This window comes from Sapajus apella, unplaced genomic scaffold, assembly GCF_009761245.1.
Source record: "Sapajus apella isolate SASKATOON/1434 unplaced genomic scaffold, GSC_monkey_1.0 scaffold4, whole genome shotgun sequence".
In the NCBI taxonomy this organism is placed as follows: Eukaryota; Metazoa; Chordata; class Mammalia; order Primates; family Cebidae; genus Sapajus; species Sapajus apella.
In genome coordinates, this window is record NW_022436944.1 from 30,014,567 (window position 1) to 30,041,994 (window position 27,428).

Sequence of the window (27,428 nt, forward strand, 5' to 3'; positions counted from 1 at the left end):
TCATATAAATGAAATAATTTATGTTAAATATTTAACATACACAAATCACTCAGTAATTGTGTAATGTTGTGATTTTTTTTTGTTTGTTTGTTTTGTTTTTGTTTTTTTGAGATGGAGTCTCACTCTATTGCCCAGGCTGGCATACATGTGGCGCAATCTTGGCTCACTGCTGCCTCCCCACCTTCCCTGGTTAAAGCAGTTCTCCTGCCTTAGCATCCAAGTAGCTGGGACTACAGGCATGTGCCACCATACCCGGCTAGTTTTTGTATGTTTAGGAGAGACGGGGTTTCACCATGTTAGCCAGGCTGGTCCCAAACTCCTGAACGCAGGCAATCCACTCGCCTCGGCCTCCCGAAGTGCTGGAATTACAGGCGTCAGCAACTGCACCTGGCCAAATGTTGTGATTTTGATATAGAACACAGCAAAGCTTATTTGATTCGGTTGTAAAGAGGGCAGAGAACTTGAAAATTTTTTAACATATTTTTGTTTCATATTATACACTAAAATATTTTCAGTATATGTAAAATTATATATACTACTTATGGAGAATTCAGAAAAAGAAAAGTACAAAAATAAAAAATGTCTATCATGGTACCATCTTATGATTGTGCCATAACTTGTTGGTATTTTAAGTTTCTTTGTCGTGTGTACTTGTGAAGTATTTTGGTTTTATTTTTAAACAAGTGTTCTGGTCAGTTTTGTAACATACTTGTTTTTGTGCTTTTAATTTTTTAAAATCATACCTAATTTTCTAAAATTTAGATGTCCTTTAATTTTACTTTTCTGCTTTTGGAGTTTTTTGTCTTTCTTTTTTAGATCCCCATCATCTTTTCTTTCTTTCTTAGATCCCCATCATCTTTTCTTTCTTTCTTAATTTATTCTCTCCTTTTTGTGTAGCATATTTTCTGATAGTTTCTTTAGAAAAAGGGCATTTGGGAGATATGTATTTGACACTTTACATGCCTGAAAACTATGTTGTAGCTTCTTGTTTAATAGTTTGACCCAATTTTAATTTCATCATTGAAAACTATTTTCTTAAGAATTTGTTTCTAGTTTCCAACGTTGCTGTTGAGAAGTCCAATGCCAATTTTAGATTTCTGACTCTGATCCTGTTTCTTGTCTTTGAATGCTCTGAGATATTTGTTTGTTTGTTTGTTACTGGTATCTTGAAATTTCATGATGATACACTGTTACGTATGTTTATTTTTTGTTTCTTAGTCCTCTCTGTTTCTTGTATTACCTCGTTTATTAAACTGAATTTTGACTGTCTTTTACGTTTCTAAGAATTCTTTCTTATTCTCCAAGTCTTTTTCATTTTTGTTTTTTGAATTGGAGTATTGCTCTGTCGCCCAGGCTGGAGTGCAGTGGCACAGGCTTGGCTCACTGCAACCTACACCTCCTGGGCTCAAGGTTTCTCCCACCTCTGTCTCCTTAGTGGCTGGAATTACAGGCATGCGCCACCATACCAAGCTAATTTTTGTATTTTTAGTAGAGACAGGGTTTTACCATGTTGGCCAGGCTGGTCTCAAACTCCTGACCTCAGGTGATCTGCCTACCTCAGCCTCCCACAGTGTTGGGATTACAGGTGTGAACCACCACACCCAGCCCAAACCTCTCTTTTTTAAACATTCTATGTTTCGTAGTTACCTTTTCTTTGATATTAATTATTTCTCTGAGGTTTACTTCTGCTCTAAACCCTAACCTTTTTTATTCTTCTCTGCTTTTTAAACTTTCATATTGGACATTTTCCTCAAATATTTGTTTCTTGGCTCTGTAGTCATTGTTGAGAGTGAGAAACTAAAAAGCTCACTGGTAGAGAGGGGTATATGTGTGCCTCTGGCATGGTGGGACATTGACTCTGGCTTCCAGATTGGTGAGCATCACTATAGAGCAGTCTAATGGTCAGCTAGTATTTTCATTATAGACCCTCAAATGTTGCTAGTGATAATTATCTTCAGCAAGATAATTACCTGGAGAAGTTCAGCCTCTTTGCAGAAGGATCTTCCAGTCTACTTAAGCTTGGCTGCTGTCTGCTCTTGGAGTTGGACAGAATGAAGAAACCCTGAGGGCACTCACACACACCAAACATAATCATACATGTATGTCTGATGACTCTGGATTTCTGGTTTATTTTCTTGAGAAAATAAATGTCCAGAATTCCAAAATGAATATGTTGTAAAGGAATTGCTTGACTGCCTACTCTCTACGGGAGTAGAGACTTGGGAATTTAATTGCCTATTATACAGACTAGGAGATAATACTCCTATTTCAGACCATAACATACTTTATCTTTTGTGGAACCTACTACTACTAATAACTGATGGTTTCTGTATTCTACAGAGCAAAAACAGCTTTTTATTTTTGAGACAGGTTCTTGCTCTGTCACCCAGGCTGGAGTGCAGTGGCATGATTACGACTCACTGTAGCGTCAGTCTCCTGGGCTAATTGATCCTCCTGCCTTAGCCCTCCTGAAGCTGGGACTACAGGCATGTGCCACCACACGTGGCTAATTTTCTTTCTTTTTTTCATTTTTTTTGTGTGTGGAGAAGAGATCTTACTATGTTGCCTAGTCTGGTCTCAAGCCTTCCTCCCATCTTGGCCTCCCAAAGTGCTAGGATTATAGAAGTGGCCTCCCCCCATGCTCAGTGCTTGTTTTTCTTAGAGATATGGTTGTCATGCAAATTTTTCTATCCTTCCTTTGATTTTTAATGCCCTCTGCTCATCCTACTACTGGCCATATTCATATATTCTTATATTGTGGTTAGAGATTGCATGTATTTTCTGAGTTTATTGAAGATTAAATTTTTTTTTAACTTTTATTTGAAGTTCACGGGTATATATGCAGGTTTGTTAAATAGGTAAGCACATGTCACAGGGACTTGTTGTACAGATTAGTTTGTTACGCAGGTATTAAGCCTAGTACTCGTTAGTTGTCTTTCCTGACTCTCACCTTCCTCCAAACCTCCACCCTCTGTTAGGCCCCATTGTCCATTGTTTCTGTCTGTGTGTTCATGTGTTCACATCATTTAGCTCCCACTTATAAGTGAGACTATGAGGTATTTGGTTTTCTCTTCCTGCATTAGTTTGCTAAGGATAATGGCCTCCATCTTCATGTCCCTGCAAAAGACATGATCTTATTCTTTTTTATGGCTCCAGAGCATTCCTTGGTGTATATGTACCATATTTTCTTTAACCAGTCTACCATTGATGGCCATTTAGGTTGATTTCATGTCTTTGCTATTGTGAATAGTGCTGCAGTGAACACAGGCATGCATATGTCTTTATGATAGAATGATTTATATTTCTTTGGGTATTGCATTAGTCTGTTTTCATACTGCTATAAAAAACTGCCCGAAACTGCGTAATTCATAAAGACAGATTTAATTGATTCACAGTTCTGCATTGGTAGGGAGGCCTCAGGAAACTTACAATCATGGTAGAAGGCAAAGGAGAAGCAGGCACCTTCTTCACAGGGCAGCAGGCTGGAAATGAGTGCAAGCAGGGAAAATGCCAGAGGCATATAAAACCATCAGATCTCCGGCTGGGTGCAGTGGCTCACACCTGTAATCCTAGCACTTTGGAAGGCTGAGGTGGGTGGATCACCTGAGGTCAGGAGTTCGAGACCAGCCCGACCAACATGGAGAAACCCCGTCTCTACTAAAAATACAAAATTAGCTGGGCATGGTGGCACATGCCTGTAACTGCAACTACTCAGGAGGCTGAGGTAGGAGAATCGCTTGAACCTGGGAGGTGGAGGTTGCGATGAGCCGAGATCATGCCATTGCACTCCAGCCTGGGCAACAAGAGCAAAACTTTGTCTCAGAAAAAAAAAAAAAAAAAAGAGATCTCAGGCCAGGTGCAATGTCTCACGCCTATAATTCCAGCACTTTGGGAGGCTGAGGCAGGTCAATTACTTTAGGTCGGGAGTTTAAGACCAGCGTGGCCCACATGGTGAAACCCTGTCTCTACTAAAAATACAAAATTAGCCAGGGGTGGTGATGCGTGCCTATAATCACAGTTACGAGGCTGAAGCAGGAGAGTCACTTGAACTTTGGAGGCGGACGTTGCGTGGGCCAAGATCGCACCACTGCTCTCCAACCTGGGTGACAGAGCAAGACTTTGTCTCAAAAAATATACATACAAAAACCTAGCTGGCCGGGTGTAGTGGCTCACACCTGTAATCCAAACACTTTGGAGGCCAAGGCGGGCGGATCACCTGAGGTCGGGAGTTCAAGACCAGCCTGACCAACATGGTGAAACCCTGTTCTTTTAACAAAAATAAAAACCTAGCTGGGCGTGGTGGTGTGCATCTGTAATCCCAGTTACCTGGGTGGGTGAGGCAGGAGACTTTAACCCGGAGGGCAGAGGTTGTAGTAAGCTGAGATTGTGCCACTGTACTCACAGCCTTGGTGACACAGTGACCCTTCATCTCCCAAAAAAAAAAAAAAAAAAAGCATCAGATCTGGTGAGGACACTATCAGCCAGGTGCAATGGCTCACGCCTATAATCCTAACACTTTGAGAGGCCAAGGAGGCAGATGATTCAAGACCAGCCTATCTAACATGGCAAAACTTCCATCTCTACTAAAAATACAAAAATTAGTTGGCCTGGTTGAGGGCTCCTGTAATTTTAGCTACTAGGGAGCCTAAGGCACGAGACTCACTTGAACTGGGGAGGCAGGCGTTTCCGTGACCTGAGATCGCGCCACTGCACTCCTGCCTGGGCAGCGGAACGAGACTCCATCTCAAAAAAAAAAAAAAAAAAAAAAAAAACTCAGTATCATGAGAACAGTATGTGGGAAACTGTCCCCATGATCCCAATTACCTCCACCTGGTCCTACCAAAAAGTGTTGTAAAAATAAAGTACTACAATCATCTCTCTTAAAAATCTAGTTTGTTCCACTATATCAGACATATTTTCAGGGTGTCTAATAATAGTTTTCAAAGGTGTGATAGCTGTCACTAAATATAAATGTAGTTTTTTACTTTTCAGTTTTATGTTTAATGAGAAGAAATGCAAATTGTTGATTATCGATTAAAAGGGCCAATGTCCTCAGTCTTCATTTTAGGCATCCCATTTCTTGATGAACCTTCCTTTTGTTCCAATTTTTTTTCTGTGTTTCCACTCTAGTGTTTTTCTTTTATTATTATGATTTTAAATACTTTGACACTACATTTTTAATGTTCTTTACACCCTTCATGTCTTCACTGCCTTTATTTTTCCCACTTAGATTTTATCATTCTTTATTATAATCACATCCTTCTTCATACTGTCAACTTTCTTGCTTCTGTGTTCTGCTTTCATATTCCCTAGGAAAACCGTATATAACCATCTGTCCCATACCTGCACCAGAGCCGAAAGTGGCTAGACAAAAATACATAACTATAAGGGATGGGCTCTCTTTTTTTTTTTTTCCCAAGTTGTCCTTTAATGCTGCCTAGTAATCCCCTTTGAGTATTATACTCCAAGCTATTTCCACATCCTAACAAAATTATTTTATACTTTCTCTTCAAAGCTACATTTCCTGTGCACTTTTCACATTTAGCTGATTATCTTGCCTGTTTAATCGGGATGGTCCTTCCCGATTAAAGAGAATCCTTCAGGGATTAAACCTACCTATCTAGCTGCAGTTATACTCATATCCTCTACCCTTTTTCTTATTAACAGTAGCCTCTAAGGCCAGTCCTTGTACTTGTGCAGTAATCTGATCCCAAACCTTCTCTAGAACTTTGTCTTTCAAGTTGTTCTCACTCTCATTACTTCAAAATTTCTCGCTTTTATTAGGTAACTCTTATTATCTTGCTAACATACTTTAACAGCTCCCATCTTTTAGGAACCTTTTGTGTCAGTCTGGGTTCCTCAGGGAAGCAGAACTAAGAGATAGACCTCTCTCTCTCTCTCTCTCTCTCTCACACACACACACACACACACACACACACACACACACACACACGTTTCACTGATGTGGCTCAGCACAATTGTGGGGTTTGGCAAACTGGAAATTTGTAGGGTAGTCCAGTGAGCTGGAAATCAGGGAGGAATCATGCAGTCTTGAGTTTGAGATCTATGGGGCAGGCTAGAAGCTCAGGATATTTGTTTGTTTGTTTGTTTTAGAGACAGGGCCTCACTCTGTCACCCAGGCTGAAATCCAGTGGCTCAGTCATAGCTTACTGCATCCTTGAAAACCTGGGCTCATATAATCCTCACCCCTTGGCCTCCTAAGTAGCTGGGACAACAGGTACACATCTCCATGCACAGCTAATTTTATTTTTTGTAGAGATGGGGTCTTGCTATGTTGCTGGTGTTGGTCTTGAACTCCTGACCTCAAGTAATCCTCCCACCTCTGCCTCCCAAAGTGCTGGGATTACAGACATGAGCCATCATGCCCAGCCTTATACTTCATTTTGCATTCTTGAAGGCAAACATTTCCCCTCTAGAAATGTTTTTTCTCTTAAGCTTTCAACTGATTGCATGAGGCCCACTCACATTATTGAGGGTAATCTCCTTAAGGAGATTATAGATGTTAACCATACAAAATATCTACAAAATACCTTCAAGGTGACACCTGCATTGATGTTTGATTAAGTAATTGACCATGATAGTCTAGCCATGCCTGGACTCATAAGACTAACCATCACACTGTACCTTGTTTCCTCACGTCTCACTAACTCCAGTCTCATTTCTCTTCTCTTTACAGCAAGAGAATTGAATTCTGAATTCAGTAATTCAGAATTATTTATATTCACTCTCTCCACATAGTCTTCTCCTGTTAGGCTTCTGTCTCTAACACTTCACTACTGCTCTTGTTGAGGTCAGCAGTTACCTTCTTATTGCCCAAATCATTGAGCAGCTCCAGTTGTCATCTTTTTTTCTTTGGAAAGACACAGCTACCTCCTTCTTCTTGGAACACTGTCTTTACTTGCTTTCTGGAATACCACATTGTCCTGGTGATTTTAAAAAGCTAAACTGCAAATATTGAATTATCTTGAGACTCAATCTTCAGACAGTTTTTCTTTTCTATATTCACTCCTTACTGAATAAAGTGAAAACCAATTTTATAGTTACATTATTTTTATTAAAAAATAGTGATGATTTGATTTGCGGTAACTTTGAACGTGTCTTAAAAAAATAGCGATGATGAGGAGAATAATATAGTCACATTATTTAAAATTCAAAATAGGCCAAGTACTATGGCTCATCCCTGTAATCCCAATATTTTGGGAGGCTGAGGTGGGAAGATCACTTGAGGCCAAGAGTTCAAGACCAGCCTGTACAATATAGTTGGACCCCTATCTTTACAAAATTTTTTTAAGAAAATTAGCTGGGCATGGTGGTAGCTGTAGTCCCAGCTACTCATGAGGCTTGGGTGAGAGGATCGCTTGAACCTGGGGTGTCGAGGCTGCAGGGAGCAGTGGTTCCACCACTGTGCTCTATCCTGGGTGACAGAGCAAGACCTTGTCTCCAAAAAAAAAAGTAAAAAAAAATTTATATAATGCGATGTTACTCTTTCACCCCTGTCCCCTACCCTCAAATTAGCTTCCTTGAAGGCAACCAAAGCTGCCAGTTTCTTATGTTTTTCTAAACATGTTATATGCAAATAAAAGCAAATACACATTCAATGAGAGGCAATATGGAGTGGTGTTCAAGAGCTTGGACTATGAAGCAAGACTGCCGGTAACTCAAGTTCTATCTCTTCCAGTTACTATGTAACCATCAAGTCTTTTAGCTGACCTGTGCCTCCATTTTCTCTTAATGTAAAAAGGGACTAACAGCGATAGTACTTCTTCGTAGATTTGTGAGTTGTAAATGGTTAAATATGTTTATACGGCTTGGAACAGTGACTGGCACGTAAAAATAAATCATATATTATTTTGCACAAATGATAGCATATACACACTGTAAGGCTATCTTGTCTTTTTTTCATCAGCAAATGTCTTGGTGATCTTTTGTTTACAACACACAAGTAATGCCACCTTTTTCCAATTTCCATCTAGTTTTATGGCTCTAAATACCAGGATCTTTGATAAATGACTTCCAAATGTGTACCTGCGAGACATTTCCAGTTAGATAACTAATAAACAAAAATCTGTCAAATTATCTCTGCTCTTTCTGTTTATCTCATTTCCTTCATTGTAATCTCAAATTCTTTTAGTCGTATTTTCAAAATACACTTCATAGCTAACAATTTCTCTCTACCTGTTGCTGCCAACCTAATATAAACCAGCATCAGTTTACTGAGTTGCCAAAGGCAAAAAGCTTACTTGTTTTTGCAAACTTTGAGCAAAATATTTTCAGCTCGAAAACCATCATTCTCGGCAAACTGACACAGGAACAGAAAACCAAACGCTGCATGTTCTCACTCACAAGTGGATGTTGAACAATGAGGACGCACGGACACAGGGAGGGGAGCATCAACACACCAGGGCTTGTTAGGGGATGGAGGTCTAGGGAGGGATCATATGAGGGTGGAGGCTAGGGGAGAGATAGCATTAGGAGAAATACCTAATATAGGTGACAGGGTGATGGATGCAGCAAACCACCATGGGACGTGTATACCTGTGTAACAAACCTGCATGTTCTGCACATGTGCCCTGGAACTTAAAGTATAATAATGTGTGTGTGTGTGTGTGTGTGTGTGTGTGTGTGTGTGTGTGTTCGTTCAGTTCTCCCTCACTGTTCCTATTTAGTCTCCCTTCTTCCAGTTTTACTCTCCTATACTCTGGTCACACATCAGTTTAAAATCTAATCCAGACTTTCACATCACTCCACATTCTCTAGGTGGTCTTAACCCACTTAGATTTAATTCAGGAGCCCTAAAGTTAACTGGATCCTAATAACACTCTTATAATCTGGCCTCTTCTTTCCTTTTAAGTATCATCTTCTGCCTCTGACTACCTCTGTGCTCCAGCCAGACTAAATACCATACTCTGTAGTGAGTGTCCTCCTCCTGACAGTTTACCTTATAACTGTCCCTGGAAAGCTGTTCTGCTATGGAATCACGTGCCCATTCCTTCACTTCATGCTCAAATGTCAGGGCCTCAAGAGAGACCATCTAAATAACACCATCTAAATGACCATCTAAAATAGCACCCCTTTCACTCTCTAACATTTTTACCGTACTTTTTCTTATAGCACTAATTATTAACTGATGTGGTTTCTTCATTTGCATAAAACCTATTCATGTATTGTCTTCTTCTCCTCACTAGAATGTAAAAAACACAAGAGCAGCTACTTTGTTTTGTACACTTGTATATCTCTAATAACTAGAACAATGCTCAGTATATGTTGGATTGATAGATGAATGGACCAGGACTTTAAGTGCTTCTCTAGCTATGGTGAACAACCAGTTTTTAGTTACTATTTTGTCACAATGTAGTGCTTTTGTAAAATGCAGTGAAAATAGTGCATTTGTATTAGTGTCATGTTATCAAAATCAACAGGCATTAAATTGTCAGATTGCTATACAAATTTCTAAATTCTTACAATTTTTTACTTGCAATAAACTTCTAATAAACTTTTTGTGGTCGGTACCTATTTGCAGACCACACTCCCAGTACTGCTGTACTAGAACATATTTACCATTTTACAGTCAGCAGTTAAATGTGAAAACTAAATGAAGGAAGTATTCTCCTTACAAGACAAAAAGAAGCCACTTAAAAGCTGATGTCACTTGATGCTGCTGAATTCCTGCAGGATTATTAACTTATAAAAGGATTTTGTTAGTATTGCCAGGAAAATTTAATAAGTACCAATTCTATGCAGAGATAAGTCTTTTTTAGTGGACCCAATTAAAACATCATAATCCTCATTTTATGTCTATCTCATTTAATTTGTGGTTTGTTTTTAATAGCTGGTTTATGTGTTATTCAATGAAGCCTCAGTTTTACAAGTTTAAAAATATTTTATCTCAGTAAATACTGCTGTATTATATCTAATAATGTTTCTGAAGATATAGTGATCATTTTACATGTCTTGTCTTTTTTAGTATGTTGACTGCTTTACTGTTTATATATCTGGGATGGAAGTAGAGTTATTAGATAATGACATTTGGAGTTTGGGATCTGAGTTCTCAAGAAGATACATAACTGAAAGTAAAAGCTTAAGTTTTTTAAAAACCCTGCCTCAGTTTCCACTGGTGAATTGCAACCAGGATTGGTGTTAATTTTATTACTTTTCAGCTCCTGGATATTCAAGTCATTTTGCATTAGAGATCTAGAGGTAGATACTGAATTAAGCTCCCTTGGGTGCCACTTCCTGTTCTCAGAACAAACACTGATGAACTAGCATCATCTCTAACTTGAGTAGTTTGAAGGCTCCAGATTCCTCTTGTCTTTGAGCTGTTCTCCGTCCTTATACAGTGTAATTTCACTTTGAAACTATCATAGTGTACACTAATACTGGCAACACACAGTACTCAAAATCACTATCTTGTATTTTGAAACAAGAATATTTATCAGTTTGCTGATTGAGATACTATCTCAGGAAAAGAAACATTTTCATTTAATGCATTTCTAATGCAAAAATTCTGAAAAATCCATTCCTGGCCACTAAAATTTATTTTTCAGGATTTTTTAATTATAATTTTTACATCTAATGGTCACTAACTTAATAAACACATTTGTTTTTCAGGATTTTTACATTTGTTTTTCAGGTTTTTTGTCTTATATTGGTTTAAGGACAGCAGCAATTACGTAATAACAGAACTGATCAAAATGTAGATAAGAGTTTCAGAATAACATATTGGGTGTATGTGTAGATAGAAATACAGGTACAGCATACATACATGTATGTATTTAGCATACATATATGTTTACATGTGTAATTAAGAAAAAATGAAATTTTACAAGCAGTGCATGTTTGTTTTTAATTATATGGATATGTTTGCAGATAAGTGAATCAGTTCTTCTAAAGCACTGAACAGCTTTATTTATAATAATGCTCATTTTTGCACATGAATAACCTAAAAGGAACAAAATGGGGAAATTATTTACCAGCACAAACTGTCTTCTTTCTTTACTGGTATTTCCTATATTTTTACTATGCCAGTAATGAAAACAAATATGAATATACAGAAGTTTGAGGTTTGCATCATACCTGTTTGTCAGAGGATGTGAAACAAATTTGAAAGTTATTAATAAGATTTACAAATACCAGTGAACATTTAAAAGTATATGATCAGTGTGCCTAGGGAGGATAGGTCAGTTGGAAATTCACAAAGCACATTTTTAATGGACTTTAATGGGTTTGGTAGGATCAGTATGTTTTCCAGGGTTTGGAGGTTGTACAGCTCAGTGAGGTGAGGAACAAATGGGAGAGGACCATATGTGGTGGTAAAGGTCACAAATTGAATGTAAACCTCTAAGGCACCTTTGACACATCTAAGTAAAGGTATTAAGGATGCATTTATATATACTCATATTTAATGATCGGAAGAGAAGTTTAGGCTTAATTAGTGTGCCCTCACTAATATGTGTCTTTTAGGAGTTGGGGAGAGGAGTTGTTGAAAATGATTCTACTGAAATTCTTTCTTCTGGTAGTTAGGATGAGACTGTGTTTAAATGGACAGTGTTAACAAGCCAGACTAAGGTAGAGAAAATTATGTTGCAGATGAGTTTATTTCTATAAATTAGTTATATTTTATTTAAACTTAAATTATTCCTGGATTATAAAACAGAAATTCTCTAGTTTCATTTTTTCATCCATTGGCTTTATAAATTTGTAAGCTTATGTGGATGAAGTTTTGATTCATGGGCATTTTAATATTCCTTCATTTCATAGCCATGAAGCTCATGACTGCTCTGGTGAATGTTGCCTTAAACCTCAGTATTCATCAGGATAATACCCAGAGACAGTATGAAGCCGAAAGAAATAAAATGATTGGGAAGAGAGCCAATGAAAGGTTGGAGTTACTACTTCAGAAACGCAAAGAGGTAAGTTTTATGGCAACTGATCTTATGTTCTGCAAATATGTGATGTATATATATCTCATTAATACTTTTAAAATTATCTGTAAAAAGGTTTATGTGTATTTTAATTAGATTATTTGATGTCAAGGTTTCTAAATGAAACCAGAGCGTTCATTGGTGATCATGTAAGTGCTGTTTGATGGCAGAAAGGAATCATAGAACATCTCTATTTTTGAAAGATGTTGGTCTGGGAGTTAGGCAACTCAGAACGTTTATAAGGCTATATGCTCAGAAAGTATGAGAAATACTAAAATCAGAATTGAGAGTCAGCAAAGCCACATTTCCAGGAAAAAGCCAAAGGCTACATACTAGCTGATGTTTAAGGCATTTCTGTGAATAAGATTGGTCCCAGTTTTACAGAGACTCCTGTTATTAAGATTCGTTTCAGTTTTACGATGATATTTTCATATATATGTTAAAAATGATTTTATACTGGTGTGTGTGTGTGTGTGTGTGTGTGTGTGTTTTCTTTTTTGAGATGGAATTTGGCTCTTGTTGCCCAGGCTGGAGCACAACGGCGTGATCTCGGCTCACCGCAACCTCCGCCTCCTGGGTTTAGGTGATTCTGCCTCAGCCAGCTATGTAGTTGGAATTACAGGCATGCACCACCAAACCCCGCTAATTTGTATTTTTAGTAGAGATGAGGTTTCTCCATGTTGGTCAGGCAGGTCTCGAACTCCTGACCCCAGCCTCTACTGGGTTTTTAATGGGAAACATTTTTATTCATTTAATACTACATAAAATCTTAGATCTGCACTATTTGTCCATCTTATAACTTGAAAAAAGAATATCACATTGCTGCAAGGGAATTACATATGACTAATAACTTAATGGGTTTATAACAGAGAAGAAAAAGCAACAATGTTGAGATTAAATAATTACCCATACTGTATTAGTTTGATAGGGCTGCTATGACAAAGTACCACAAGCTGAATGACTTAAACAAAATAACGTTATTATCTCACAGGTTTGCAGGCTAGAATTCCAAGATCAAGGTGTTGGCAGGGCCATCTTCCCTTGGAAGGTTCCATGCTTCTTCCTAGTGTCTGGTATTTGCTTGACTGGTGGCAGCATAATTCCAGTCTTTGTATGACAGTCTTCCTGTATGTATGTCTGTCTCCAAATTTATTCTTTTTTTAAGGACAGTTGTTGCATTGGATTAGGGTCCTACCCTACTCCAGTATGGCCCCATTTTAATGAATTAAATCTGCCACAGTGCTCTTTCTTAATTTCACATTCTGAAGTACTAGGGGATCAACATACAAATTTTTAAGGAACACAGTTTAACCCTTCACACATACCATACTTGAAATATTATACAAGTAAATACTAGAGCTGTGCTTTTGTAAGTACTGTTGATTGAAATGTGTGCCTCTTATAAATTAATCAGTTTTTATATGATAAATGCAATAAAAGTAATTTTTTTCTTTTTTTCTTTCTTTTTTTTTTGACAGAGACAGGGTTTCACTATGTTGGCCAGGCTGGTCTTGAACTCCTGACCTCAGGTGATCCGCCCGCCTTGGCCTCCCAAAGTGCTGAGGTTACAGGTGTGAGAATAAAAGTAATTTTTAATACTTGGATGAAGTTGCAGTAATTTGAAAGATTTGCTTCAAAAGTATTTCCAAACTTATTGTAATGAAACCTGAAAGAAAGCATATAGCAAAATAATAAATCTGAGGGAATTTTATTGTCACATACTTTGCTTTTACTATGTATGTAGTAAAAGCAAATATTTCACTGAATATTACTATACAGTAAATTATAGAATAAATTAGAATAGTAAATACCACTTGAATGTAATTTTGTATTAATGCCGTTATTGTTTTTGAGTAATAATAAACACAGACTTTAACCCTGATCAGTTTTGTTGCCTGAAGTTCGTATCTTTGCCATAGATATTATTTATTTTGTTACTGTAGTTCACGGAGCAGGAAGTTTCTTGTACAACAGCAGATATGTTCTTTAGGGATGTTCCTTTAACCAAGAAAGGCAAAACCAATCCCAGGGACCTGATTTGTACAGAAGAGGTATAGAAATTGAGGCCTGTTCCCAAGGCAGATGATGTTTTGGAGATATGAATCTGAATATCTGTACCACTCCTTGTTGTTTGTCATTGTGTAGTTTGTATCTAGAGAGAGGCAGTGAAAAGTCCTAAAACCAATATGATATAACTGTATGGGAATAATAGAAATATACTAGAAATTTTAGACGTCTGTCATATAAGTGAGAAAAAAGTTTGGAAACTACCCAGAATGAGAATAACCAGGAATTAAAAACAACTGGAGTTACTCATTCCAAATAAAATGATCACTGTTTCAATTTATATATATTTTTTTCATTTCAGCTACAAGAAAATCAGGATGAAATCGAAAATATGATGAACTCTATTTTTAAGGGTATATTTGTTCATAGATACCGGTAAGAGATTTTAAAAATAATTTTGAAGGCTTTTCACTTAAACAGTTACTGATTTTTGTGGCCGAGACTAACTATAAAACTCTACTAATTACAACTTGTGTTTTGTTTTCTGGAAAACAACTTTGGCTGTAAATGCTAGGTAAATGGCACAGTACAACTATGGAGGAAATTGTATGACTGCTGCCACTACCACTGTTACACTCTTCCAAATTCAGAACATGTGCTTTTGGAAGTAGTTTATGTACTTGTATGGAATATTAATTAATAGGATCATAAATTAATGTAACTTCAATAAGATATTGTTGTTTTCACATTTTAAAAATTAAGTGCCCTACTTCTTGCTCTGTGGTACCCATTTTGTTCCATGGGCAAATTATCTAAAAAAAAAAATATCTGTGTAAAGCTGGGAGGAAAGAGGACAGAGAAGGGCACCCCTGCAGCTAATGCAACAACTGTATCTTCATTCTTGTTTCCTTTCAGATAAACACATTGAAATAGTAGCTGTTAGCAAAATATTTTTGTCATCTACCATTGCAAATGACTTTAATTTGTCTTTGTGTGAAGGCCAAGAACCTTAAAAATACGAACTACTTGTAAAAGAGCGTATTCTACATAGAATGAGTGAATCATATACAAATACTTACTACCTTCTGTTGATTAGATGTGATGTGTATAAATAAACAGACAGAGATAATAAGTAGCAGCACTGTTTTCAGACACATTTGAGAGTATATTTGGCTAATTAACATAGAGTGGTGGGATGTGGTGGCTTATGCCTATAATCCTAACACTGTGAGAGACTCAGGTGGGAGGATCACTTAAGGCCAAGATTTTGAGACTGTGTCTCTACAGAAATTTAAAGATCAGCCAGGTGTGGTAGCATGTACCTGTAGTCCCAGCTACCCAGGAGGTTGAGGTGGGAGGATTACTTGAACCCAGGAGGTTGAGTCTGCAGTGAGCCTTGATTGCACCCCTGCACTCCAGGCTGGGTGATAGAAAAAGACCCTGTCTAAAATTAAACAAAGAAATACACACACACACAAACACACAGAGCTGACCTTTGAACAGTATGAGTTGGAATTGCAATAATCCCCTATAAACCTTTTTTTTCCAATTAAACATGGATTGAAAATACGGCATTTGTGGGCTATGAAACCTGTGTACATGGAGGGCTAACTTCTTGAATATTCAGATTACTCAGAGCCAACTTGTACAGGAGTATGCATGGATTTTACTATATATTAGCAGTCCTAGAAACCAGTCCTGTGTATACAAAGGGGCATGTATGTGTGTGTATGTATCTCTGATAATTTATTTTAATGGAACTTAAATATTTTAAATAAAAGAATAAAATGTTCTTTTGAAATAGGTCCAGGGTTTTTATGTTGAGTAGAGATGGTCTGATTGGAGGGTTTTTTTTGTTTTGGTTTGATTTTTGTTTTGTTTTCTTTTTGGAGACAGAGTTTGACTCTTGTTGCTCAGGCTGGAGTGCAGTGGCATGATCTCGGCTTACTGCAGCTTTTGCCTCCAAGGTTTAAGCCATTCTTCTCTCTCATCCTCCTGTACCTGCTACCACATCCAGCTAATTTTTTTATTTTTAGTAGAGACTGGGTTTCACCTTGTTGGCCAAACTTGTCTGGAACTCCTTATCTCAGGTGATTCACCCGCCTCTGCCTCCCAAAGTGCTGGGATTATAGTGCTGCCCATGGCCTGATTGGAGTTTTATGTCCGATTTCTTGCATATACTGTATGTGTAACATGTTATTGCTATATTTGTTTTAAAAAGACCAAGAATTTTCATATAAACTGCCTTGCAGTCTTTTTTTTTTTTTTTTTTTTTTTTTTTTGAGACAGTCCAGGCTGGAGGGCAGTGGCGTGACCTCTAAGAATTTCTGCATCTGTGTTCAAGAGGGATAAATATCTCTTTATTTTAATGAATATCACTGACTGACTTTGTTACCAGAGTAATGCTGGCCTTGTAGACTGAGTTGCCATGTATTCTCTCTCTAATTTTCTGAATGAGCTTAATTGAATTGGTGTTATTCTTCAGATATCAGTTCACCAATTGGAGCCTAGAATTTTCTTTGCTGGGAGGTTTTTAACTACAAATTAAATTTCTCCAGAAGATATAGGGTTTTGAGGTTATTTGTGGTTCTTGAGTAAATTTTGGTAGTTTATGTCTCATAAGAAATTGGTACATTCATCTAGGTTGTTGAATTATATTCAAAAACTGTCAGCATAAAATTGGTCATAGTATTGATAATTTAATATCTCTTTCTCCCCCTCTCTTTTTCCCCCTGCTTCGTTCCCCCCTTGCTCTTTTCATTGTTCAATGTGGAGGTATTTTATTTTATTTTATATTGAGTTTTTCTATTATTTTTGTTTTTTATTTCATTGATTTCTGTCCTTTATTTCCTTTCATCTGCTTATTTTGGGTTTCACTTTTTCAGCTGTTTGTAGTTTCTCAAGGTAGAATTCGAGCTCATTGATTTGACACTTTTTTTTTCTAATAAATTTATTTTTATAAATTTTTTTGAGCACTGCTTTAGCTATGTCTCCTAAATTTGGATATGTTGTATTTGCATTTTTATTTAGTTCAAAATACTGTCTAATTTTTTTATTTTTTTTCTTTCACCCATGGATTATTTTGAAGTATGGCATTTAGTGTGCAAATATTTGAGGATTTTCTAGTTATCTTTCTGCTATTGATTTCTAATTTAATTTTTTTGTAGTCAAAGAACATAGTTTGTATGGTTTGAATGGTTCTAAATTTATTGAGATTTTTATGAGACCCACAATAAACTCTTAAATGTTTCATTTCCTCAAGAAAATAGTGCATTATTCTGCTTTTACTGTCTAGTGTCTTACATCAATTAGGTCAAATTGTTTAATAGTGTTGTTCAAGTCTTCTTTTTCCTTACTGATGTTCTGCCTGTTTTTTTCTAACAATTATTAAGAAGGGTTTTATAGGAGTACTTTCTGTATTTGTTTTTTTTTTGGGAGATGGAGTTTGTCTCTTGTTGCCCAGGCTGGAGTGCAGTGGCACTATCTCAGCTCACCACAACCTCCGCCTCCCGGATTCAAGCCGTTCTCCTGCTCAGCCTTCCAAGTAGCTGGGATTACAGGCATGCACCACCATGCCTGGCTAATTTTGTATTTTTGATAGAGGCAGGATTTCAACATGTTGGTCAGTGATCCACCCACCCTGGCCTCCCAAAGTGTTGGGATTACAGGAGTGAGCTACCATGCCCAGTGAAGCGACCGCACCTGACCAGTATTCTTTGATATAAGTTCATTATCAGATGTATATAGCTTTATTTATTTTCTTAAAGGCAACTTATACAGAGCAAATGTTTGTATGGCCTAATTTATGAGTTTTTCTTATGTGGTCATGCTTTTGGTATCTGTGAACATTGCCTAACCCTACGGTTTCTTCTGTGCTTTTTATTTTAGAAGTTTAATCATTTTATATCTTCTATTAAGGCAAATGAATCATTTTTAATTCAATTTTTATATATGATGTAAGTGCAGAAGAATATTTTGCATACAAATACTCAGTTTTCCAAGCACCATTTAATGACAAAGTATCTTTTTCCAATTGAATTACTGTGCCATTTTTCTTGAAAATGAATTGACCATAAACACAGTATTTTATTTTTGGATTTTCTGTCTATCCTTAACTGATAACACCTGCATTGAGTACGCTTTAGAGGAGTTTTTAAAATTAGGTAGTGTAAGTTGTTTTACTTTATTGTTCTTTTTCAAACATTTTTCGACTAGTATAAATTCTTTGCATTTCTATATAAATCTTAAGATCAGCTTGTCAAATTTTGAACAAAAGCTTATAGGGATTGTAATGACTCTGTAAACCAATTTGGAGAGAATTATCCTCTTAACAACATTGAATTTATTCGTTGTCTTATGGGGGAAACAGTCAAACTTTGAAATTGGTCACGATGTAATTAACTGTAAGTTTTGTGTAGATGTCCTTTAGTAAGACAAGGAAATTTACTTCTAGCCTGATTTGTTGAGTGTTTTTATTATGATGAATTGATATATTTATTTTTTCTGTTTTGATTGAGGTGGTCATGCAGGTTTTTCCTTTTTTCTATTAATATAGTGTATTGTGTTCATTGATTTTCAGATATTATACCAACCTTGCATTCTGGGATAAATTCCACGTGGTCATGGTATATAATCCTCTTTATATGCTACTGGATTCATTTTGCTAGGATTTTGTTAAGGATTTGTACATTTACTTTCATAAAGAGTAAGAAATGTCAATACTAGCCTTGTAGAATATACCGGGAACTGTTTCTTCCTGCTTTCATAAAATGAAAGAATTTATGAAAGATTGGTAGCATTTCTATGTTTGGTAGAATTCACCAGAGAAGCCCTTTGATCCCAGCTTTTCTTTATGTAAATATTTTTCATTGCTAATTCAATTTATTTCATGTATCCTGAATATTTTAAATTTTGTTTTGATTTTGTTTTTTATTTATTTTCTTGAGATAGGGTCTCTGTCACCCAGGTTGGAGAGCAGTGGCACAATCACAACTCCCTAGAGCCTCACCCTCCTGGGCTCAAGCCTTCCTTCTGCCTCACCTCCCAAGTAGCTAGGATAACAGGCAAGCTCCACCACTCCCTGCTAATTTTTTGGGGTTTTTTGTGGAAAGTAGCGCTGCTCCCTGTGTTGCCCGGGTGGTTACAACTCTTGACCTCAAGCAGTCCTTCTGCCTAGCCCTCCCAAACTACTAGGATTATAGGTGTGAGCCACTGCACCCTGCACCCAGCCAAATTTTTAATTTTTTCGTTGAGTCAGATTTGGCCATTTGTATTTCTCAGGCAATATGTCTGTTTCATGCAAATTGTAAATTAATGGCATAATGTTGTTCATGATATTTTGTAATCATTTTTTATTTTTAGGGTTGGTAGCCCCCTTATTTATTCTTGATTGTGTGATTTTTGTCTTCTCTTTTGTCTTAGTCTCACTAAAAGTTTCAGGTTTGTTGATCTTTTCAAATAATAATGTACTTGTAGGTTGCTTTGGTTTTAATTTCTTTTTTTTTTGTTGTTGAGATAGAGTCTCACTCTGTTACCCAAGCTGGAGTGCAGTGGCATGATCATTGCTCACTGCAGCCTCAACCTACCGGGTTCAAGCAGTGCTCCCTCCTCAGCCTGCTGAGTAGTTGGGACTACAAGCACACGTCACTATGCCTGGCAAATTTTTGTTATTTTTGTAGAGTTAGGGCTTAGCCATGCTGTCAAGGCTAGTCTTGAATTCCTGGACTCAAGTGATCCACCTGCCTCAGCTTCCCAAAGTGATGGGGTTACAGATGTGAGCCACCCTTTGCTAATCTTTTTGTTTGGGTTTGGTTTGGTTTTTTTGAAATGGGATTTTACCCTGTCGCCCGGGCGGGAGTGCAGTGGCATGATCATGGCTCACTTCAGCCTCAACGTCTTGGGCTCAGGTGACCTTCCCACCTCGGCCTCCTGAGTAGCTGGGACTACAGGTGCACACCACCATATCCGGTTAATTTACTATATTTTTAGTGTAGACAAGGTTTCACCTTGTTGCCTAGGCTGGTCTGAAATTCCTTTGGTCAAGCCATCTACCAGCCTTAGCCTTCCAAAATGCTGTGATTAGGCATGAGCTGTTATGCCTGGCCTAATTGGTTTCTTAAGTTGAAAACTAAGATCATTCATTTTATATTCTTCCCCCTTTCTTAACTCTGCTGTTAAGCTCTAAATTTTCAACAAAGCAGTACTCTAGCTTAGCATCATTTTCTTGTCCTTCCTTTGTGCTGCTATTGTCATATATATTTTGTCAACATTAGTTACTAACCCACCTGTACAGCATTATTTTCAGAGTGTTCAGTCATCTCTTAACAAAATTAAGAGAAAAAAATACACTTACTATCTTATAGTTTACTTTCTTATTAACATTTTTTTACATTGTTCATTTTTTCCTATGGAATTGAGTTACTGTATTGTGTCATTTCCTTTCAGTTTGAAGGATTTTATTTTGTGTGTTTTTCCTCTGCTGAAACTGTTAAATGCCATGTATATATCTAGGGGCAGTCTTAAGGCTCATCTTGTGTTATCCGCCCTCAGAGATTACTGTTCTGCTCTGGCTGATAATGTAACATCTAAAAATCTTTTTTTTTTAATATATTTTGTACAATTTGGTTTTTGTTTTTGTTTACTTTTTTAAAGTGAGATTTGGTTTTTGTTTTTGTTTTCTTTTTTAAAGTGAGAGCATAAATTCTGTCCCATCTTGGCTCTGCCATGCAGTCTTGAATTCAGAATCCATATTTTTATGATTTTCTGTCAGTCTGTAACACCAGTATTTATTTTAATGACTCACCGTTGTTGAGTCTTACCAAAGCTTTCAAGCTGTTATCCTTGTAGAAACAACAGTTACTTAATTTCTTACAGTTACCATATTGATTTGCATTTTATTTCATCAGACCTTGCATAAACTAATATTGGATCTGTCACAGCCTAACTCAACTATTCAAAACTAGAATACACGTGTAGTTGAGAATGTGACCTACCTGACAAAAGTGGTCAGCATGCCACGGATACTAATCATTAATTTTTATAAGTATCACTCAGTCTGCATTATTGATTAATAGGAGTTATTATTTAATGTACTGGAAGTAGAAGGTACTATGCAGAGATGGCACTGTAAATTAACACTTTGTATCCCACTTATAACTATCCACTTCAAACAATTTATTTATTTATTTTTTTTTGAGACAGAGTCCTGCTCTGTCACCCAGACTGGTGTGCAGAAGCATGATCTCAGCTCAGTGCAGCCCCTGCCTCCCAGGTTCAGCTGATTCTCCTACTTTAGCCTCCCGAATAGCTGGGATTAAGATGCGTACCACCATGCCCAGCTAATTTTGCATTTTTAATAGAGACAGAGTTTCGCTACATTGGCCAGGCTGGTCTCGAACTCCTGACCTCAGGTGATCCTCCTGCTTCTGCCTCCCAGTGTGTTGGGATTACAAGTGTGAGCCACCACCCCCAGCCAACAAATTGGATTTTAATCTGTATGCTGCTAGTCTAACTAATCATTTACAGGAATTATGGAGACCAGAAGAATGTGTTTTCTGAACTGAATTCTAGCGGTATTGCTTAAGTCTATAATTTGGGAAACTACCTCAGACCAAATGATCAGTTTCTTGAGTAAATAAATGGCAAACAGTAAGAACAAGGGGATATAAAAACACAAAATACTGAATGTGAAAAATATACTCACAAATATATATTTAAAGAACAGGATATACTTTAGAATGTTGAGGAGACAATTAGTAAATTGGAATATAATACTGAGGAATTTACCCAGATCACAGTAATAAAGGGATAAAAAGATATGGACAGACCTTTCTGATACGGGAAGGGTATTGTCAGACACTTCATTAGTTCTTTAAAAATAAGTTTCAGAAAAAGAGAGAAGTCTTGGTCATGGTAGTGCACACCTGTAGTCCCAGCTACACAGGAGGATGAGATAGGAAGACTACTTGAGCCCAGTAGTTCCAGGATGCAGTGAACTAAGATCGAGCACTGCACTGAATGACAGAGCAAGACCCCATGTCTAAAAAAATAGATACATGGAAAGAAATGTATTAGAAGTAGTACTAGTGAGTACAACTTTATAAAATTGGTTTTTTAAAGAAACAAACTTCAGATTAAGAAACCTTAATGAGTGCTGAGTAGGTTAAGAAATATATTCTGCATCTTCACATACCATAGTGAAAATGAAATATCAAAGATGAAGAGAAAGTCATAAAAGCAACGAGAAAGACTGTTATATTTCAGCAATGGTAAAATAATAACAAAGTCATTAGGCCATAAGGACAGACTTAAGAGTACAGATGTATTTTTGAGAAGATGAAAAACAGATGTCTTTTAATTTTGAAAAGACTGAGTCTTTTCATTGATTTATAGTACGATGAAACCTTTCAGAATCCTGTTTTCAGAGCTATTCTTATGCAGTACCATAATATGATTTATTCTGAACAAACTGTTATGCCATTATCTTAATCTTCTTACTTACTAATATTTTATCTTAGATCTAACCATGGGGGTCAGGTTGATTGTTAAAATGTAAATATTAATTAGAGGGTATTTTTCTTTGAAAGCTAATGTATCTTTGACATTTGATTTTTAATCTTATTAAAGCCTAAAATTATGTTAATTAGTAAAACATTAAGGAGTAATGCAGGGTAACCGATAGCCATATCACCTTCTCTGTATGAGACCCTTAGCGATACAATGCCTTTCTGTGTACCTTGCCACTATTTTTACTAATGAATAAGTAGAAACAAAAATGGGATGAAAAATAGTTTTATAAACTTGTTGCATTTTCAGTACATCTAAAATAACTCTAGCAGCTGGGTACAGTGGCTCACACCTGTAATCCCAGCACTTGGGGAGGATCACTAGTGTTCTAGACCAGCTTGGCCAACATGATGAAACCTCATCTCTACTAATGATACAAAAAAAAGGGGGGATATGATAGTTTGTGCCTATAATTCCAGCTACTCAGGAGTCTGAGGCAGGTTAATTGCTTGAACCTGGGAGGCAGAGGTTGCAGTAATCCAATATCATGCCACTGTACATTAGCCTGGAGTGAAGGAGCAAGACTCTGTCTCAAAAAATTAAATTAAATTAAAATTAAATAACTCTAGTCAGCCTGAAATAATAAATAAAATATTTGTATTTAATTTGTAAACAAGAGAGTTTCAGCTCTTCAGGTTTATACTTACATTACTAGCTTTCAAAAGCCTTCCTCAACCACGTCCTCTTTTCTCCATCATTTTACGTACTTCAGTGTTCCCTGTAATGTCCTTTACTAACATTCAGCACTCACTAAGGTAGTATTTATTTTAATTATCTTATTGTAAGTTATGGTCTCTATTCTCAAGTTCTTTTTCTTAGTCTAATAAAGGATACAGTATGACTTTTCTGTAATTCTTTCAGCTATTTCTTTTTCCCTAGGCTGTTTTATACCAAAAAATTCTGTATAATTGGTCTGTTTTGGAAAATGTGATTTTTTTTTCCTCCCAGCTTAATCTTAGTGACAAAATTTGTTGAGACCTGGATTCACTGGGTGCCGCAATTTAGATAGTGTGCCTTTTTTGGCCATTCATGGTTATTTCTCCTTCAGGAGCGCTCATGAGATTCCTTGTATATGAGCAATAATTGTGAGTGTCAAAACATCCATAGTAGCTAAGCACTGTTTTTGAAATTTGTATTATACTCATTTTAATTTAGTCTGTATCCTTACTGCAAAAGCATCCGTAAGGGTAGTACAAGAAACATTTAATTAAAATTCATTGGAGTTCAGTTTCATTTTGTTGTAAGCAGAAAATAATTAAATTTCCATCTGCTGAGAAAGTTATCCAATGAAAACTTAAGTCCAGATACCAAATTAAAGGGTTATGTTCCCTCCAAAAGGACATATTGTAAAGATTAGTAATTAGATAAGTTTTTCTTAGAAACAAACATGATCATTCTTTTATGCTGTAAAATAGAGTTACAACAAAGGATGAATAGAATTGCACCTGAATTACTATTTTCTAGTTTTTTTTTCTTTCTTAGAGTTTCCAAATAAAGCGTTCATGTGTAATTTTTCATTTCAAGGCCTGAATGCTAGAATGTTGTAAAAATTAGTCTGTCCTATGATTGTCTTTATTCCTTTCCTCTTGTCTTACTAACTTTTGCCCTTCTGCATTAATCTTTGCTTTGCATACTCTCAAATGCCTCAGCTAGAAATCTTTCTTAAATGGGGTGAGGCCATTTGAAATAGAGATTAGTTGTTTAAAAATAAATTTAATATGAAAACTTAAAAATTAAAGGATTCTTATGTATGAGGAAATATCTATATCTCAAAAGATATGTTGTAATTAAATTGGGACATTTAGAATCATACTGCACTTTATACTGCATCTCCTTGAATATACTATTAGTTCCTAGAGAGCAAGAAAGCAAATACCGAGTAATAATAGGAATCATAGGAGAGCTGAAGACTTTACTAGAGCGTGAAAGAATAATCAGTGTAGGTAATCAGAGTAGAATTGAGGGTATTACAGGCATAAGGGTAATTACAAATATGTAGGTGCTGATGCACTTGAACTAATTCTATAAGATGATTATTTATGATTATATTTATAAGGGTCTTTAATAATAATGAACACTAATCATTTTCATTACCTTTTGCCATGTAACATATTACTCCCAAACTTGGTGGTGTCGAACATTTATCTCAGGCTGGTTGCAGTGGCTCATGCCTGTAATCACAACACTTTGGGAGCTGAAGAGGGTGTATCACCTGAGGTCAGAAGTTCGAGACTTCATGGCTAACATGGCAAAATCCTGTCTCTGCTAAAAATACAAAAATTAGCTGGGTGCAGTGACATATGCCTATAGTCTCAGCTACTGGGGAGGCTGAGGCAGGAGAATCGCTTGAACCCGGGAGGCAGAGGTTGCAGTGAGCCAAGATTGTGCCACTGCACTCCAGCCGGAGTGACAGAGTAAAACTCCGTCTCAAAAAAAAAATTTACCTCTTTATTTCTATGGGTAGGGAATTTTGGGAGTGGCTCAGCTAGCTGATTCTAACTTAGATCTCTCATAAGATTACAGTCAAAGCTTCCTCCAAGTTGTCTGAGAACTTGACTGGAGTTGTGGGTTCTGCTTCCACAATGGCTTACTTACATGGCTAATGGCAGAAAGCTGTAGTTACTCATCACATGGAGCTTTACATAGAGCACTTTGAATATCATCAAGACATAGCTGGTGGCTTCTCCCAGAGAGTGATCACAGGAGAACAAAACAGTGACCTAGCCTCAGGAGTCAAAATTCCTCATTTCTACTACATTATATCAATCAGAGACACTTTACTTAGTATGCCCACACTCGGGAAAAGGGCAGTGAATCTCCATCACAGAAACAAAGAGCGGACAGCCTTCCAAATTACCATAAGAATTGTAATTTTACTGTCTAGTCTGTGATTATTCACATGTATATATTATGTATTATGATCTAGCAGAGTGGTGTCAGCAGTCAAAGTGGATTGGAGCACTAAAACCCAAAAAGGAAACAAACCATTTAGGGACTTTTTACAGCTACAGAATAAGTTCTCTGGTCATACATGGTCAAATTTCAAGTCTTCAAAAGGATATTTACATTTTTAAAGTTAAGATGGGAAGGATTGGACTGGCATCTGAAGTAGACAAGGACCGGGATTCCTAGAAAACGTGGAATGAAAGTATTGGTGATGCGGAAGGAACCAAAATACCCATCAATGATAGACTGGGTAAAGCAAATGTGATACATACACTCCATGGAATACTATGCAGGCATCAAAAGGAGTGAGATCATGTCCTTTGCAGTGACATGGATGAAACTGGAAGCCATTATCCTGAGCAAACTAACACAGGAACAGATAACCAAAGCATGTTCTCATTAATAAGTGGGAGCTAAACATTGAAAACACATGGACACACTAAGAGGAATAGCACACACCAGGGCCTGTTGGGAGTTGGGGTGAGGAGACAAAACTTAGAGGACAGGACAATAGGTGCAGCAAACCACCATGGCATATGTATACCCATGTAACAAACCTGCATGTTCTGCACGTGTATCCTGGTTTTTGGTTTTTTGTGTGTTGTTGTTTTTTTTTTTTTTTTTTTTTTTTAGAAGAAATGCATACAGAGAACCTGTGTTCTAAGAACATAAGCTGTTTAGTAATCTAGTCAGTGAAACAAAAAAGACCCCTATTAGAAATTAGGCATAGATGTAGAGATGGGTGTAAAAAAGGTTTTCAACAAGATTTTCCTCCTGAAGACATAAAGGTAAGACTTGATGTTCTCTAGCCTGTCGATAACAGCCATTTGTAATCTCAATATCAGTGGTAACTCTAAGAATTACCCTAACTCTAAGAGTGATGGAAGAATGATTTCACTGTGTATATTTGCAATTACCATACTTAGTAGTCACTAAGTTTTAATGAACATCCTATACCTATTGATTTTGTCCTCAGCCTGCTTCTATGAAATTGTATAATAAAACTTAGCCTGGTTTTTGTAGAATTGACATTTATAAGGATAGTATAACAGAGGAAAAGTGCAGTGGATCCTTGATGGAGATACTACTTGGTAGGACTGAGAGAGCTAAAATGATATGATCTGGATGTTTTATAGTTATATTTTATAGTTGTGTTTTGGTTTTTGAGGGGAGTTTTATTTTTCCTACTGTTACTTGTTTTATTTGGACATCCCAGTAGAAAACAAAGTATACAAAGCTGTAGCTCAAAGATGGCAATTTTTAAGTAGTAGAATAATACCAAATGTCAGGCAAGTATGTGAAACACTGAGTTAGAGATTTTTAAATATCTAATAAAGTCAAAAATGTACATTGCTTCTCATCATGTAATTTCACTTGTATGTATCAGAACAGTGTCTCACAGGTGTTGTTGACTATGTCCTATATTAGGTACACAGTAGTTTCAAGGAAGAATACTTACTTGCCTACTACATGTGGAGCATTTTGATATTTTCTGTCCTATTACTTTTATGTATTTGTTGCCACTCACTGAATCAATTTTATAATGTGCTGATCGGTCCAGATGCACTATTTTAAAAATACTGCTCTAGGGAAACTCCCTCATATCTGTACAGGGAGAAACATACAAGAATATTCATGGAATCATTGTTAGTAAAAGCAAAAACTTGGAAACAACTTAAATTTTTATTAATGAGGGAATATGTAATATATAATATGTTCATAGAAAGGAACAGTGGACATTGGTTAAAATTAATATGTCAGAACTGTATAAACCAGTATGCATAAATTGCAAAATATGATTTGTGAATAAAGCAAGTTGGAGAAGGATACTTACAGGATAATATTTATGTGAAACAAATACATATGGCATTAAACAGAGATGGAGTGATAGTCACTGAATCAAAGATAGTTGTTTACTCCTGGGGAGGGAGATGTATCAGTAAGAGATATATGGGAATTTTTAACTGT

General features: G+C 36.7%; 1 protein-coding gene and 1 long non-coding RNA gene across 5 annotated transcripts in view; both read left to right on the forward strand.

Moving 5' to 3' along the window:
• STAG1 (stromal antigen 1) overlaps positions 1-27,428 on the forward strand; it is a 405,253-nt gene that overhangs the window by 222,959 nt on the left and 154,866 nt on the right. For all 4 annotated transcript variants that reach the window (XM_032265673.1, XM_032265683.1, XM_032265691.1 and 1 more), the window contains 2 exons: positions 11,779-11,930; positions 14,311-14,384. In XM_032265673.1, the coding sequence (XP_032121564.1) occupies positions 11,779-11,930; positions 14,311-14,384 (226 nt within the window). The remainder of the gene's footprint in view (positions 1-11,778; positions 11,931-14,310; positions 14,385-27,428) is intronic.
• LOC116541497 lies at positions 1,482-2,053 on the forward strand. Its single transcript, XR_004264838.1, has 2 exons — positions 1,482-1,543; positions 1,606-2,053. It is a non-coding gene; the product is annotated as an uncharacterized LOC116541497 (long non-coding RNA).